General features: G+C 40.3%; 1 protein-coding gene across 1 annotated transcript in view; it reads right to left on the bottom strand.

The window, feature by feature from the left end:
- LOC126106106 (beta-1,4-glucuronyltransferase 1-like) overlaps positions 1-17,880 on the bottom strand; it is a 97,004-nt gene that overhangs the window by 24,672 nt on the left and 54,452 nt on the right. Inside the window, exon 6 of the mRNA XM_049912353.1 lies at positions 10,850-11,041. Coding sequence (XP_049768310.1) covers positions 10,850-11,041 — 192 coding nt within the window. The remainder of the gene's footprint in view (positions 1-10,849; positions 11,042-17,880) is intronic.

Genomic DNA, 17,880 nt, shown 5'->3' on the forward strand with positions numbered 1-17,880 from the left:
AAAAGGGCTGCTGCAAAGGAGCACGAGGATGTAAAGAGCAACTGATAATAGATGCAGAGGTGACATATCAAGCTAAAACTAAACAAAGTTCGCTACACTAAGCATACATTGATTACCAAAAAGCTTTTGATAGTGTACCCCACTCATGTTACTACAAATATTGGAAATATACAAAGTAGATCCTAAATTGATACAGTTCCTAAACATAGTAATGAAAAATTGGAAAACCACACTTAATATCCAAACAAATTCAAATAATATCACATCAAAGCCAATACAGATTAAGTGTGGAATATACCAAGGAGATTCATTATGTCCTTTCTGGTTCTGCCTTGCTCTGAACCCACTATCCAACTAGCTAAATAATACAAATTATGGATATAATATTACTGGAACATACCAATACAGAATCACACATTTGCTATACGTGGATGATCTGAAACCACTGGCAGCAACAAATCATCAACTCAACCAATTACTAAAGATAACAGAAGTATTTAGCAATGATATAAATATGGCTTTTGGAACAGACAAATGTAAGAAAAATAGCATAGTCAAGGGAAAACACACTAAACAAGAGGATTACATATTGGCTAACCACAGTGACTGCATAGAAGCGATGGAAAAAACAGATGCCTATAAATATCTAGGATACAGACCAAAAATAGGAATGGATAATACAAATGTTAAAGAAGAACTAAAAGAAAAATATAGACAAAGATTAACAAAAATACTGAAAACAGAATTGATGACAAGAAACAAGATAAAAGCTATAAATACTTATGCTATACCAATATAGACCTACTCATTTGTAGTAGTGAAATGGAGTAACACAGACCTAGAAGCACTCAATACACTTACATAATCATAATGCCACAAATATAGAATAGATCACATACATTCCACAACAGAAAGATTCATATTAAGCAGAAAGGAAGGACGAAGGGGATTTATCCACATAAAAAAACCTACATTATGGACAGGTAGACAATTTAAGAAAATTCTTTCTAGAACGAGCAGAAACTAGCAAAATACACAAAGCAATCACTCATATAAATACATGTGCTACAGCACTGCAATTTCATAACTACTTCTACTACACTTTAGATCACATAACATCAACAGATACGAAGAAAGTAAATTGGAAAAAGAAAACACTACATGGCAAGCACCCGTATCATCTAACACAGCCACACATCGATCAAGACGCATCCCACACTTGGCTACGAAAAGGCAATATATACAGTGAGGCGGAAGGATTCATAATTGCAATACGGGATCAAACAATAAACACCAGATATTACAGCAAGCACATTATTAAAGATCCCAATACCACAACAGATAAATGCAGACTTTGCAAACAACAAATAGAAACAGTAGATCACATCACAAGCGGATGTACAATACTAGCAAATACAGAATACCCCAGAAGACATGACAATGTAGCAAAAATAATACATCAACAACTTGCCATACAACATAAACTAATAAAACAACACATTCCCACATACAAGTATGCACCACAAAATGTAATGGAGAATGATGAATACAAGTTATACTGGAATAGAACCATTATAATAGATAAAACACCACCACATAACAAACCTGACATCATACTCACCAATAAAAAGAAGAAATTAACACAACTAATCAAAATATCCATACCCAATACAACAATTATATAGAAGAAAACAGGAGAAAAAATTGAAAAATACATCCAACTGGCTGAGGAAGTCAAGGAAATGTGGCATCAGGATAAGGTTGACATTATACCAATTATACTATCAACTACAGGAGTCATACCACGCAATACCCACCAGTACATCAACGCAATACAGCTACATCCAAACTTGTATATACAACTACAGAAATCTGTAATTATTGATACATGTTCAATTACCCGAAAGTTCCTAAATGCAATGTAACATATACCGTACAGTTAAAAGGAAGTCACGCTTGATCAAGGTCTGCGTCACTTCCCATTTTTAACCAGACATAACGTCTGAGAAAGGAAAGAAATAATAATATTTATTTGCTCATAATTATGGTAATTTACATTATTAGATATCATTATTGTATATACATTTATGTTACTCAAATCATACCACAAATACAAGGTGAAGCCTAACTGAACCAACAAAATTTCAGAAGTTGTTCAGAGGTATTTTCCGAGTATTTTGGTTAAGGAACCTGTGGTCTCCGATGGCTCATTATGAAGGAATTACTTTTGCTTGATTTCTCACCACTCTTACCTTTGTATCTGTATTGCACTGAAAATGTGAACAACAGTGCAAATGTCGACAGTAGGCAGTATGTGTGTCACTTGGAAACATTTTTCAGTGTATTTCTGCTTCATTTTCTCTGTGTAGTGCCAAACAGTAGAATATCATCATTGTAATAAAGGTGGTCAGACTTGCTCATTTACAAGCACAGCAGTTACTTAGTGTTATATAAATCTATTGAATTCTCTGCTCTTTTTGTAAACCAGAGATGGTTGAGCAGTTGATCTGTAGCAAATCTACTGCTTCTAAAGGAAGGCTCTTTGTTCATCATTATCTAAATTTTCACATACTAAAAGTATGCTTCTAATGTAGCATAAGACACACTTTCAGCTACAGCGTTGAATTACTTGCAATTATCAGTGTCTTCTCGTGTCAATTTTTTACTTATTTTCGCTTTATCAGCTTGTTTGTGTGATTCTAGTTTTCTTATGTGGTTTCCCTTTTAGAAATTATCCCCAACATTACCAACACTTATTTGCAGTGACACAATAGGTTCTGTGGGGAATAGCGTCCATGAACTAGTCCCGTAAAGCCCGATACAAGAGCACTGTGTAACTTACTTTTCGAAAGGTGCTTTGAAAAGAATTTTGAAGCAACCGAGCTATCACATTTCAAGTATAAGATCAAATGTGATATGTGATTTATTCATCTCATTACGTACAATTTTCAAATCATTTGATTTGATATACAGGAGACATGTCCAGGTTTACAAAAAGAAACTTTTTCTCTTTTTTAAGAGAAATACAAAAATTTACATTATATTTTACATTTCTAAGTTACAGCTACACAAATACATAAAATAATACATGTAATACAGTCCCTGTGTTGAGACTGTGAAGCTGTCCTCAATGAATTCTTCGACACTTTTCCACCAGATGAGTAAAGAGCAATCCTATGAGTGAACCAAGCTCCATCTTAAATATATTACTGCCTTTTGTTTTATTGAAAATTTTTAACCCCATATACTCTGGCAGTTGGACATAAAGTTTTAAACGATGTGTTGTAAGTTTGAAATTCTCTCTCTGGCGAGTGCTGTAGTTGTGGTCAAAACAGAAAATGTCTAGTGTATACCTCAATACAGGTAATTTGTTTCATCCAAAAGAGGATGTCATGATTAATATTAATTAATTAAAATTCAGATAATCCTGTTCAGAATGAGACTCAAACTATGCACCTTCCATGTTCAAAATACACAGAGTTTTGATCTTTTTGCAGTGATTTTTATTTTTTGTGTGTTTCTAGCTCTTGCATACCCAATACAACTCTGTTCACCAATATACTGGAAACACAATTTGCATGCAAGCAGAACTGCTGATATATCAGGAGCCTTGAACTCTATTTTGTGTAAAGGTACAGAATTTAGCCAAATTATATTTGGGATTTTTCCCCATAAGCATTACAGGTGTGTAATTTTTCAGTACCCTTGTCGTCTATAAATGAGCAAGCGAGTCTACAACTAACTTTAATATAATATAACTTCTAAGACAGTTAGATCATGGAGACATCATCTATGTGCATATTATATTGGGTATTACTTCAAATGTTTGTTTTGTATTTTTATTACTAGTTAGAGTTACTCCTCCGGCGCCTGCGGCGGTTAGTTTGTCAGCAAGCACCCCTAAGTCACAGCAGGTGACACGCAGATGTACCAACACTGCACAGAGTGCTGAGGGGGACCTCAGAGCACATCGCCACTAGCGACGTCTGTGACTGTAAAAAATACTAATGAAGAAAATCTTAATTTGTCTTCCTCCCAAATGTGAGTCTAGAGTGTTAACCACTGCATCATCTCACTTGGTACAAGTTACAGATAACTTTTTGCTCCCTGTATTTTATTCTCGCTACATTCAGACTTTTGGAGACTGAATTCCAATCAACATTGGCACAACCTTCTCTATATCTATAAATGCTATAAACATTAATTTGCTTTTCTCTGTCTAAGGAAAGGAGTAGGATCAGCATGACCTCACTTGTTCCTACATTTCTCTGAAATCCAAACCAATTTTCCCAATGCTCAGATTCTATCAATCATTTCATTTCACACTTCTGTAAATCATTTGTGTTAGTGTTTTGAAAACAGAATTATTAATATGATAGTTTGGTAATATTCATATCTGTTAACATATTCCTCATTTGGAGAAGAGTAGGAATTATTGTATTGTAATAGTCATTCCTGCTAACATATTCCTTCTTTTGAGTAGAGTAGGAATTATTGCATTCTTCTTGAAGTTTGAGGGTGCTTCACGTGTCCGATATATGTTACGTAGAGGGTGGAATAGTTCTTTCATGGCTCACTCTCATGAAGACCCCCAAAAATTCTGGTGGAATCTTGTCTATTCCAAGTGATTTGTTTCCACTAACGTCTCTAACAAATTCTTCTCACAATATCATATCTCCCACCTCATCTTAATTTATTTCCTCTTGTTTTTCTATAATGCCGTCTTTCAAGTACGTTTCCCTTATACCGAACCTTTATGCATTTCTTTTGGCTTTACCTTCTTTGCTTAGTATGGGTTTTCACCTGAGCTGATAAATATTCATAGGGAAGTTTCTCTTTTTTTCCAGGGGTACCTTTCATTTTCCATAGGTTTGTTTCCCCTAGTCCTGCATGCTTCTACAACCCCGCATGCATCATCTAGCTGTTCTGCTTCACCTGTTTGCAATTCCCATCAATCTCATTTTTTAGATGACTGTATTCCCTTTTGCTTGCTTCATTTGCTGTATTTTCATATTTTCTCCTTTTGTCCATCACATCCACTCTGTCACATATTATCTGAGGATTTTTCCTGGGCCTTGTCATTTTGCCTATTTAAACCTTTCTACCTCAACTATTTCATCTTTCACTGCCACCCATTTGTCTTACGTTCTTTACATTTGTTTCAGTCAATTGTGGTCTAATACTTCCTCTGACATTCTCAACAACCTCAGCTTGATTCATCTTATCCACATCCCAGCTCCTTAAATTCCTATCTTTCTGCAGATTCTTCAATTTTAGTCTGCAGTTCATAACCAATAAGTTAAGGTCCACATCTGCTCCTGGAAATATGTTGTTGTTGTTGTTGTTGTTGTCGTCTTCAGTCCTGAGACTGGTTTGATGCAGCTCTCCATGCTACTCTATCCTGTGCAAGCTTCTTCATCTCCCAGTACCTACTGCAACCTACATCCTTCTGAATCTGCTTAGTGTATTCATCTCTTGGTCTCCCCCTACGATTTTTACCCTCCACGCTGCCCTCCAATACTAAATTGGTGATCCCTTGATGCCTCAGAACATATCCTACCAACCGATCCCTTCTCCTGGTCAAGTTGTGCCACAAACTTCTCTTCTCCCCAATCCTATTCAATACTTCCTCATTAGTTATGTGATCTACCCATCTAATCTTCAGCATTCTTCTGTAGCACCACATTTCAAAAGCTTCTATTCTCTTCTTGTCCAAACTATTTACCGTCCATGTTTCACTTCCATACATGGCTACACTCCATACAAATACTTTCATAAATGACTTCCTGACACTTAAATCTATACTCGATGTTAACAAATTTCTCTTCTTCAGAAACGCATTCCTTGCCATTGCCAGTCTACATTTTATATCCTCTCTACTTCGACCATCATCAGTTATTTTGCTCCCCAAATAGCAAAACTCCTTTACTACTTTAAGTGTCTCATTTCCTAATCTAATACCCTCAGCATCACCCGACTTAATTCGACTACATTCCATTATCCTCGTTTTGCTTTTGTTGATGTTCATCTTATATCCTCCCTTCAAGACACCATCCATTCCGTTCAACTGCTCTTCCAAGTCCTTTGCTGTCTCTGACAGAATTACAATGTCATCGGCGAACCTCAAAGTTTTTATTTCTTCTCCATGGATTTTAATACCTACTCCAAATTTTTATTTTGTTTCCTTTACTGCTTGCTCAATATACAGATTGAATAACATCGGGGAGAGGCTACAACCCTGTCTTACTCCCTTCCCAACCACTGCTTCCCTTTCATGTCCCTCGACTCTTATAACTGCCATCTGGTTTCTGTACAAATTGTAAATAGCCTTTCGCTCCCTGTATTTTACCCCTGCCACCTTTAGAATTTGAAAGAGAGTATTCCTGTCAACATTGTCAAAAGCTTTCTCTAAGTCCACAAATGCTAGAAATGTAGGTTTGCCTTTCCTTAATCTTTCTTCTAAGATAAGTCGTAAGGTCAGTATTGCCTCACGTGTTCCAGTATTTCTACGGAATCCAAACTGATCTTCCCCGAGGTCGGCTTCTACTAGTTTTTCCATTCGTCTGTAAAGAATTCGTGTTAGTATTTTGCAGCTGTGGCTTATTAAACTGATTGTTCGGTAATTTTCACATCTGTCAACACCTGCTTTCTTTGGGATTGGAATGATTATATTCTTCTTGAAGTCTGAGGGTATTTCACCTGTTTCATACATCTTGCTCACCAGATGGTAGAGTTTTGTCAGGACTGGCTCTCCCAAGGCCGTCAGTAGTTCTACTGGAATGTTGTCTACTCCGGGGGCCTTGTTTTGACTCAGGTCTTTCAGTGCTCTGTCAAACTCTTCACGCAGTATCGTATCTCCCATTTCATCTTCATCTACATCTTCTTCCATTTCCATAATATTGTCCTCAAGCACATCGCCCTTGTATAGACCCTCTATATACTCCTTCCACCTTTCTGCTTTCCCTTCTTTGCTTAGAACTGGGTTTCCATCTGAGCTCTTGATGTTCATACAAGTGGTTCTCTTATCTCCAAAGGTCTCTCTAATTTTCCTGTAGGCAGTATCTATCTTACCCCTAGTGAGATAAGCCTCTACATCCTTACATTTGTCCTCTAGCCATGCCTGCTTAGCCATTCTGCACTTCCTGTCAATCTCATTTTTGAGACGTTTGTATTCCTTTTTGCCTGCTTCATTTACTGCATTTTTATATTTTCTCCTTTCATCAATTAAATTCAATATTTCTTCTGTTACCCAAGGATTTCTACTAGCCCTCGTCTTTTTACCTACTTGATCCTCTGCTGCCTTCACTACTTCATCCCTCAAAGCTGCCCATTCTTCTTCTACTGTACTTCTTTCCCCCATTCCTGTCAATTGTTCCTGGTTCTTTCAGTTTATCCAGGTCCCATCTCCTTAAATTCCCACCTTTTTGCAGTTTCTTCAGTTTTAATCTACAGGTCATAACCAATAGATTGTGGTCAGAGTCGACATCTGCCCCTGGAAATGTCTTACAATTTAAAACCTGGTTCCTAAATCTTGGTCTTACCATTATATAATCTATCTGATACCTTTTAGTATCTCCAGGGTTCTTCCATGTATACAACCTTCTATCATGATTTTTAAACCAAGTGTTAGCTATGATTAAGTTGTGCTCTGTGCAAAATTCTACCAGGCGGCTTCCTCTTTCATTTCTTAGCCCCAATCCATATTCACCTATTACGTTTCCTTCTCTCCCTTTTCCTACACTCGAATTCCAGTCACCCATGACTATTAAATTTTCGTCTCCCTTCACTATCTGAATAATTTCTTTTATTTCATCATACATTTCTTCAATTTCTTCATCATCTGCAGAGCTAGTTGGCATATAAACTTGTACTACTGTAGTGGGTGTGGGCTTTGTATCTATCTTGGCCACAATAATGCGTTCACTATGCTGTTTGTAGTAGCTTATCCGCATTCCTATTTTCCTATTCATTATTAAACCTACTCCTGCATTACCCCTATTCGACTTTGTGTTTATAACCCTGTAGTCACCTGACCAGAAGTCTTGTTCCTCCTGCCACCGAACTTCACTAATTCCCACTATATCTAACTTTAACCTATCCATTTCCCTTTTTAAATTTTCTAACCTACCTGCCCGATTAAGGGATCTGACATTCCACGCTCCGATCCGTAGAATGCCAGTTTTCTTTCTCCTGATAACGACATCCTCTTGGGTAGTCCCCACCCGGAGATCCGAATGGGGGACTATTTTACCTCCGGAATATTTTACCCAAGAAGACTCCATCATCATTTAATCATACAGTAAAGCTGCATGCCCTCGGGAAAAATTACGGCCGTAGTTTCCCCTTGCTTTCAGCCGTTCGCAGTACCAGCACAGCAAGGCCGTTTTGGTTATTGTTACAAGGCCAGATCAGTCAATCATCCAGACTGTTGCCCCTGCAACTACTGAAAAGGCTGCTGCCCCTCTTCAGGAACCACACGTTTTTGTCTGGCCTCTCAGCAGATACCCCTCCGTTGTGGTTGTACCTACGGTATGGCTATCTGTATCTGTATCTCTATTTCTGAAGAAGAGAAATTTTTTAACATCGAGTATAGATTTAAGTGTCAGGAAGTCGTTTCTGAAAGTTTTGTATGGAGTGTAGCCATGTATGGAAGTGAAACATGGACGATAAATAATTTGGACAAGAAGAGAATAGAAGCTTTCAAAATGTGGTGCTACAGAAGAATGATGAAGATTAGATGGGTAGATCACATAACTAATGAGGAAGTATTGAATAGTATTGGGGGGAACAGAAGTTTGTGGCAGAACTTGACTAGAAGGTTGGTAGGACGTGTTCTGAGGCATCAAGGGATCACCAATTTAGTATTGGAGGGCAGCGTGGTGGGTGAAAATCGTAGAGGGAGACCAAGAGATGAATACACTAAGCAGATTCAGAAGGATGTAGGTTGCGGTAGGTACTGGGAGATGAAGAAGCTTGCACAGGATAGAGTAGCATGGAGAGCTGCATCAAACCAGTCTCAGGACTGAAGACCACAACAACAACAACATATTTACCTGTATTATGAGAAAGACAGTTGCTACTCACCATATAGAGGAGATGCTGAGTTGCAGATAGGCACAATAAAAAGATTTTCACACTTAAAGCTTTTGGCCAATGGCCTTTGTCAACAATAGATCACATAGGCACGTGCGCATGAGCGTGCGCGCGTGCACCACACACACACACACACACACACACACACACACACACACACACACACACACACACGAGACTGCAGTCACGGGCAACTGAAACCACACTGCGAACAGCAGCACCAGTGCCTGATGGGAGTGGCGACTTGGTGGGGGTAAGGAGGAGGCTGGGGCGGGGTGGGGTAGGAGTAGTATGGTGGGGATGGCGGACAGTGAAGTGCTGCAGGTTGGCCGGCTGGAGTGGAGAGGTGGGGAGGGGGGGGGGGGGGGGGAGATATAGCGAAAAAGGAGAGAAATAGAGAGAAATAAAACAAATGAAGAAGAAGACTGGGTGTGGTGGTGGAATGATGGCTGTCACTAATTAGTAATTTCATGTAATTCACTGTAAGTTGCAATATGGCATTCATTCACATAAACAAGGGGATTCACTTTTGTGGAAGGATAATAGTTACATGTATTTTTCCAAATTTAAACCATCAACATTTTCTATAATCCAAAATTCTATTGGTTCCTGTAGTCCATCAAAAACAGTAAATTCAAACTAGCCAAATTTTAAAGCATTATGCAACATTCAAAATAAAAGTCTGTTCCTATGCCATTCTTTATGAGGCCCGCCCTACCACAAAACAGTCATTCTGAAGTGAGGCTGTAATGGAGTAACTGCTATGTCCACCTATATGGAAAACATACTGCAGTTGATCTGGTGGTTGCATTAAGCCAAAAAAATATACAGTGTTTGTGACATGTTTAACATCTTACCATTTATAACTCAATAATTCCAAGATAATTCACAACAATTGCTTTTAATGTGAACTTGTACAAGATGCCAACGATTGTATCGGTCGTTAACCATGACCTATAATGACAGTGTAGATTGATGAGAACAAAGTACTGCTACACACTTATAATCAATGTTAATAATTCTGTACAATTGGAAGGGCAATTACTAAGTGAAATTTAAGCAGTTGTGTTGAATGTTTATTTGCCATACATGAACAACTGTTATTACTAATTATTTTGCTCTTAGGATACTACATTTGAACTATAAAGTAGAACATCAACCGAATGTAGTCAGTAACTATTTGTTTATCTGTACAAAACTGAAGTATACTTGAGACCCGAACCAGCCATAAACATGAGTTCATAGAATATCAAAGTGCAACTAAGGTGTCTAAATTTCAATACTCGTGTGACCTACATTGCTAACAATAGCTTACTTTCACCACCAACTTTTCAGCCAGTTTTCGACAGAGGCACTGCTACTGACGACATCCGTGCAGGTAAACTGGATAGGTTACGACATGTTTGATGTTTTTTGGAATCCATGTTGGATGGCACGGAAGAGGTCATTCTGTTCACAATACCCCTTACATTTGAGTACAGAATATGTTCTAAGATTCTACAACAAACAGATGTCAAGAATATTGGACAGTAGTTTTATGAATCTTTCTACTACCCTCTTGTAGATGATAGTGTACAATTATCTTAAAAATCACTTCAAAAACCTTGCAGTTGATGAATGACCTGTGGGGAAAGGAAGGCTGCTGAGGAACACAGTTCGCAGATGAGTAAACCTACAATTAGAGTATCTACAGATGAGGGTTCACCATCCGTGCCAAAAGAACAAACACAGATTGACCTTAGTAGTGCTCACTAACCTGGCACTTAAGGCAGAGCTCTATGTAGAATGGCCGCAGCAGGCCCTTCTCAGCCAGCTTCAGTAGCTGCGCCTTATCCTCCGGAGGAGGGACGGCCTCTGGAGCTTCGAAGGCAGGCACCACGTACACAGTTTTGTCATCACGCCGTGATTCGCTGAAGAGACGGCCCCGCAGTGCGAACTCGTAAAAATCCTGCTTGAAAAGAGGTTGAAATTCTGCTTATCACAAGTTAAAAGTACACAGAAATTATCTGCTATATATGGGTGAGAAATTATGAACATGTCTAGAGTAAGACAATAAAATCTTATGAGTCTTTAAGCTGTGTCATACTCCTCTTGAAATTTCAATGCCCGACATTCCAATCCCTCTGCTGGGATGTTGTTCAGATGTCCAAGCTATCACTAAAAGAAAGACAGTATTGCATTCACATAGAAAGGCTATTTTCCCACACTTTTTCAGAGAAGTGGAGTTAGCAAACAATTCTTCAAGGTACCATTTGTGGAACATTGTAACTGGATATACACTGAATGGACATATCGGAAGAGGCAGAAATTCAAATTATTATTATTATTATTATTATTATTATTATTATTATTGTTCTGACACCTCAGTCATTTTCTGATAGCTATAATTCCCAAAAGTGCTTGCAATCAGAGCTATATTTCCTAAGGAAATAAGTAATCCTGATACAACTAGAGAATAAGGAGCAAAAAACCATCCGTGATCCAACAGAGTCAATACACAAATAATAATAATAATAATAATAATAATAATAATAATAAAACAGAATTGACAGCAAGAAACACGACAAAAGCTATAAATACTTATGCTATACCAATATTGACCTACTCATTTGGAGTATTGAAATGGAGTAACACAGACCTAGAAGCACTCAATACACTTACACGATCACAATGCCACAAATATAGAATACGAGGTGCATTCAAGTTCTAAGGCCTCAGATTTTTTTTCTCCGGACTGGAAAGAGATAGAAACATGCGCATTGTTTTAAAATGAGGCCGCGTTCATTGTCAATACGTCCCAGAGATGGCAGCACCATACGGCAGATGGAATTTTACCGCCAGCGGCGAGAATGAGAACTGTTTTAAATACTTAAAATGGCGACGTTTTCCTTACTTGAACAGTGTGCAATCATTCGTTTTCTGAATTTGCGTGGTGGGAAACCAATTGAAATTCATCGACAGTTGAAGGAGACATGTGGTGATGGAGTTATGGATGTGTCGAAAGTGCGTTCGTGGCTGCGACAGTTTAATGAAGGCAGAACATCGTGTGACAACAAACCGAAACAACCTCGGGCTCGCACAAGCCGGTCTGACGACATGATCGAGGAAGTGGAGAGAATTGTTTTGGGGGATCGCCGAATGACTGTTGAACAGATCGCCTCCAGAGTTGGCATTTCTGTGGGTTCTGTGCACACAATCCTGCATGACAACCTGAAAATGCGAAAAGTGTCATCCAGGTGGGTGCCACGAATGCTGATAGACGACCACATGGCTGCCCGTGTGACATGTTGCCAAGCAATGTTGACGTGCAACGACAGCATGAATGGGACTTTCTTTTCGTCGGTTGTGACAATGGATAAGACGTGGATGCCATTTTTCAATCCAGAAACAAAGCGCCAGTCAGCTCAATGGAAGCACACAGATTCACCACCACCGAAAAGAATTTCGGGTAACCGCCAGTGCTGAAAAAATGATGGTGTCCATGTTCTGGGACAGCGAGGGCATAATCCTTACCCACATTGCATCCCAAGGGCACTACAGTAACAGGTGCAGCCTACGAAAATGTTTTGAAGAACAAATTCCTTCCTACACTACAACAAAAACGTCTGGGAAGGGCTGAGCGTGAGCTGTTTCACCAAAGCAACGCACCCGCACATCGAGCTAATGTTACGCAACAGTTTCTTCGTGATAACAACTCTGAAGTGATTCCTCATGCTCCCTACTCACCTGACCTGGCTCCTAGTGACTTTTGGCTTTTTCCAACAATGAAAGACACTCTCTGTGGCTGCACATTCACCAGCCGTGCTGCTATTGCCTCAGCGATTTTTCAGTGGTCAAAACAGACTCCTAAAGAAGCCTTCGCCGCTTCCATGGAATCATGGCGTCAGCGTTGTGAAAAATGTGTACGTCTGCAGGGCAATTACATCGAGAAGTAACGCCAGTTTCATTGATTTCGGGTGAGTAGTTAATACATGTGCTACATCACTGCAATTTCATAACTACTTCAACAACACTTTAGATCACACAACATCAACAGATACGAAGAAAGTAGATTGGAAAAAGAAAGCACTACATGGCAAGAACCCGTATTATCTAACACAGCCACACATCGATCAAGACGCATCCAACACTTGGCTACGAAAAGGCAATATATACAGTGAGGCGGAAGGATTCATGATTGCAATACGGGATCAAACAATAAACACCAGATATTACAACAAGCACATTATTAAAGATCCCAATACCACAACAGATAAATGCAGACTTTGCAAACAACAAATAGAAACAGTAGATCACATCACAAGCGGATGTACAATACTAGCAAATACAGAATACCCCAGAAGACATGACAATGTAGCAAAAATAATACAACAACAACTTGCCATAACACATAAACTAATAAAACAACACGTTCCCACATACAAGTATGCACCACAAAATGTACTGGAGAATGATGAATACAAATTATACTGGAACAGAACCATTATAACAGATAAAACAACACCACATAACAAACCTGACATCACACTCACCAATAAAAAGAAGAAATTGACACAACTAATCGAAATATCCATACCCAATACAACAATTATATAGAAGAAAACAGGAGAAAAAATTGAAAAATACATCCATCTGGCTGAGGAAGTCAAGGAAATGTGGCATCAGGATAAGGTTGACATTATACCAATTATACTATCAACTACAGGAGTCATACCACGCAATACCCACCAGTACATCAACGCAATACAGCTACATCCAAACTTGTATATACAACTACAGAAATCTGTAATTATTGATACATGTTCAATTACCCGAAAGTTCCTAAATGCAATGTAACATATACCGTACAGTTAAAAGGAAGTCACGCTTGATCAAGGTCCACGTCACTTTCCATTTTTAACCAGACATAACGTCTGAGAAAAGGATAGTAATAATAATAATAATAATAATAATAATAATAATAATAACAATAACAACAACAATATTAATAATAATAATCATAATCATAACAACCAAGCACACAAGATGAGTGGAATTTCCCACCCATTCCATACGATTACTGTTTGTTACTAGAGTAATAACTGTGTTAGCAAAATCCTTCAGAGGAATGGTATTAGGAATACATTTTGCTGCTAGCACAACATAAAACATTTCCTTTGGCATACTATGGATGTGCTTGACTGCCTCCACACTTTGGGAGTCTATGAAAGTGGTATGTGGTTGTGGTAAGGATCATGATGGCAGACTTGGAAGGTGTTGTGACTCGCCGATCTTTCAAAGTGCGGCCGCGCAGTTACGCGTGTCCTCTACATGCGGTGCTGTCTGCCAGGCATGCAGCAGCAGCACCACCTGAGCGGCCAGCCAGCCAGCGGCCGCCAGACTCGGACTCTGACCACAACCACATACCACTTTCATAGACTCTGTTTACTTGATCTGTGACTTTCATGTATTACGTCTTCCTTGAAATATATTTGTTCAACTTGAAGTTATAACAATTGGCGACAAGGATGGGATTTTTCTTTTCCATCGTTGACCCACATGTTTCCATGGCTACTTTAGAGCAACTATTGCAAGGTCTCATAGAACAGCAAATGCTTCTCACAAATGCGATTTGTGATTTCGTCACAGCATCAAATGCGGGGCGTCTCTCGTCGTTGTCTCTACCTCCTTTACCTCCTTACGACGAGACGGCGGAAGACTGGTCTGATTACGAAAAACGTCTTCAACAGCACTTGTTGGCATTTCATATCACAGACGAACAAACATGTAAGTCTCTGTTCCTTTCATGGATTTCACCTCAAATGTTTTGCTTGTTGTCGCAGTTGGCTCCTTTGAAAGATCCTGTGTCTTTGTCCTTTGCTGAAATGTGCTCACTTCTGTCCATCTATTTTCAAAAGCCAACGCATGTGGTAGCCTCTCGTGTTGCCTTTTATCGTTGTCAAAAACAACCGAATCAATTCTATCACGCTCGGGCTGCTGAACTTCACAGCCTCAGTAGAAAGTGTCAATTTGTTACTGACTTTCACAAAGAATCCTACACCGATTCCATGGTACAGGATGCTATTATCCGATTGGTGCCCGACAAAGAAGTTAGACAATGTGCCCTTCAGTTGGCAAATCCGACTCTAGATGAAGTCCTATCCATTGCTCAGTCTTCTGAAATTTCTCGCGCCGCTGGAGCGCAAATAGAGGCATGGGGTGACATCAGGGAAATACAACCTCTGTGCGATGTTGACGAAGCATGTGGCGTGTCTCCACTGGCCGACTTGGCTGCAGTACGCTCCCAAGCACAGTCTCGGCCTAACCGTAAACAAACCTCTAAGAAACTGCAGCAAAACCCACGGCAACTTCCTTCCTGTCCACGGTGTTTTAGAAAACATTCATGAGAATATTGTCCACAACATTGGGCCGTGTGTCACAAATGCAAAAAAAGGGTCATGTGTCATCCATTTGCAAATCCGACCACATACATGATGTTCATGAACATGATGCTGATTCTGATTCTGTGTTGTCTGTCAATTGTACTTCTTCCCTTTCAGGGAAGTTATTCCTCACTGTCCAAATAGTTGGTCGAGATGTTCGCATGCAGGTGGATACTGGTTCTGCTGCCACTGTCATCAATTCTCAGACGTACCTTTAGCTGGGTTCTTCAATCCTGTCACCTGTCACTAGGCAATTACGGACTAACAATAAACAGAAGATTTCTCTTTTGGGCCAATTTGATGCTGAGGTATCTTACAAATCTGTCATTTGCACTGTTCCCATATTTGTGGTCGACCATAGTAACATGGAGAATCTTTTTGGTTTCGATGCCTTTCACGTTTTTGGGTTCTCCACAGATGACTCTGTCAATATCGTCTGATGCTATTCCTTATGCTCAATTGGATTCCTTGTCGATGACATTTTCGTCCTTTTTTCTCCTGGGTTAGGCCGTGCAAATGACTTTGAAGCTCATATCACGCTCAAACCCACTGCTCGGCCTAAGTTTGTTCGGGCTCGGCCCATTCCTGTGGCCCTTCCTGATCAGGTCAAACGGGAGCTGGATCGTCTCACTGCTTCAGGGGTCTTGCTTCCTGTCACTTCCAGTGAGTGGTCCTCTCCTGTCGTTGTCATTGCTAAGCCAAATGGTGATATTCGTGTCTGAGGCGATTTCAAAGCCACTGTAAATGCTCAATGCCTTACCCTATGCCTCGACCTGAGGAACTGTTCACTAAACTTGCTGGAGGCCAGTATTTTTCTAAACTTGACCTGTCAGAAGCTTATCATCAACTTCCTCTCGACGCTGCATCCTGGCAGTTTCTGGTCCTTAACACACCATTCGGCCTCTATCAATGCCAACGATTGCCATTTGGGGTTACCAGCGCCCCTGCTCTCTTTCAGCGATTCTTGGAAAAATTATTGCTCACTGTCCCTGGGTGTATAAATTACCAGGACGACATTATTGTCACTGGCTCCACCACTGACGGACATCTTCAAAATCTCCGCACACTTTTTCATGTCTTACAGACTGCCGGTCTTAAGTGTAATCTTCAGAAATCAAAATTTTTTCAGGCATCTATCATGTACTTGGGGTTTCAACTCTCTCGGGATGGTATTTGTCCACTTCAGCAAACTGTCGCTGCGATCGATGCCCTTCCTCGCCCTACATCTGTTAAGGAACCGCACGCCTTCTTGGGGAAAATAGCATACTATCTCGCCTTCTTGGGGAAAATAGCATACTATCTCTAGTTTTTACCACCTGCTGCTTCAGTGGCTCAGCTGTTGCATCATCTGTTGCATAAAAACGTGCCTTTTCACTGGTCCGCACCATGCGATGGGGCTTTCCAGAAATTTAAGACTGTGCTGAAACAGGCCTCTTGCATGGCTACTTATCGACCTGGCCAACATCTTGTTCTTGCCACGGACGCCTCTCAATACGGGGTTGGTGCCGTCCTTGCGTACCGTTTTTCTGACGATTCTAAACAACCCATTGCTTATGCCTCCAAAACGCTCACGGATGCTCAACAAAAGTATTCTCAAATTGAAAAAGAAGCTTTGGCCATTATTTATGCTCTTCATAAGTATGGTGTTTTTCTCTATGGATCCAAATTTCATCTTGTTACGCATCACAAACCACTTGTTTCCTTGTTTCATCCATCGACGTCACTTCCCAAGAAGGCTGCACACCACCTCCAGCGTTGGGCTCTTTACTTGTCTCGTTTCAATTATGAGATTCATTTCCGGCCGACGGCTCAACATGCGAATGCTGATGCACTGTCTCGCCTTCCCATGGGTCCTGATCTGGCATTTGAGAGGGACAAACTTTTGTGTTTCCACTTGGATGTTGCCGAGCAGAGGGTTGTGGACGGGTTCCCCATCACCGGGGACCGGCTGGCGGCTGCTACAGGTTCTGGCCCTACCCTCTCCCAGGTTTTACGCTGTATTCAGAAGGGCTGGCCAGATCATCCGTCCGCTAAGACTTCTGATCCATTTCGGAAATACTACGCTTTGCATTACCGCCTCACGGCTAGGGATGGTGTTATCCTCCTTTCCACCGAAAACGCTTTGCCGCGTGTTGTGGTACCTGCGTCTTTGCGTGCTTCGGTCTTGCGCCTCCTTCACCGAGGGCACTGGGGTGTCTCTCGCACAAAATCTCTGGCGCGCCGTCATGTGTACTGGCCCGGCATCGACTCTGAAATCGCGCACATGGTCGCTGCTTGCGGCCCTTGTGCGTCACAGTCCGCTGCCCCGAAGTCATCTTTGTAACCGTAGTAGCCTTAGCCTGAGAAGCCCTTGGAGCGTATTCAC

This window comes from Schistocerca cancellata, chromosome 10, assembly GCF_023864275.1.
Source record: "Schistocerca cancellata isolate TAMUIC-IGC-003103 chromosome 10, iqSchCanc2.1, whole genome shotgun sequence".
Classification (NCBI taxonomy): Eukaryota; Metazoa; Arthropoda; class Insecta; order Orthoptera; family Acrididae; genus Schistocerca; species Schistocerca cancellata.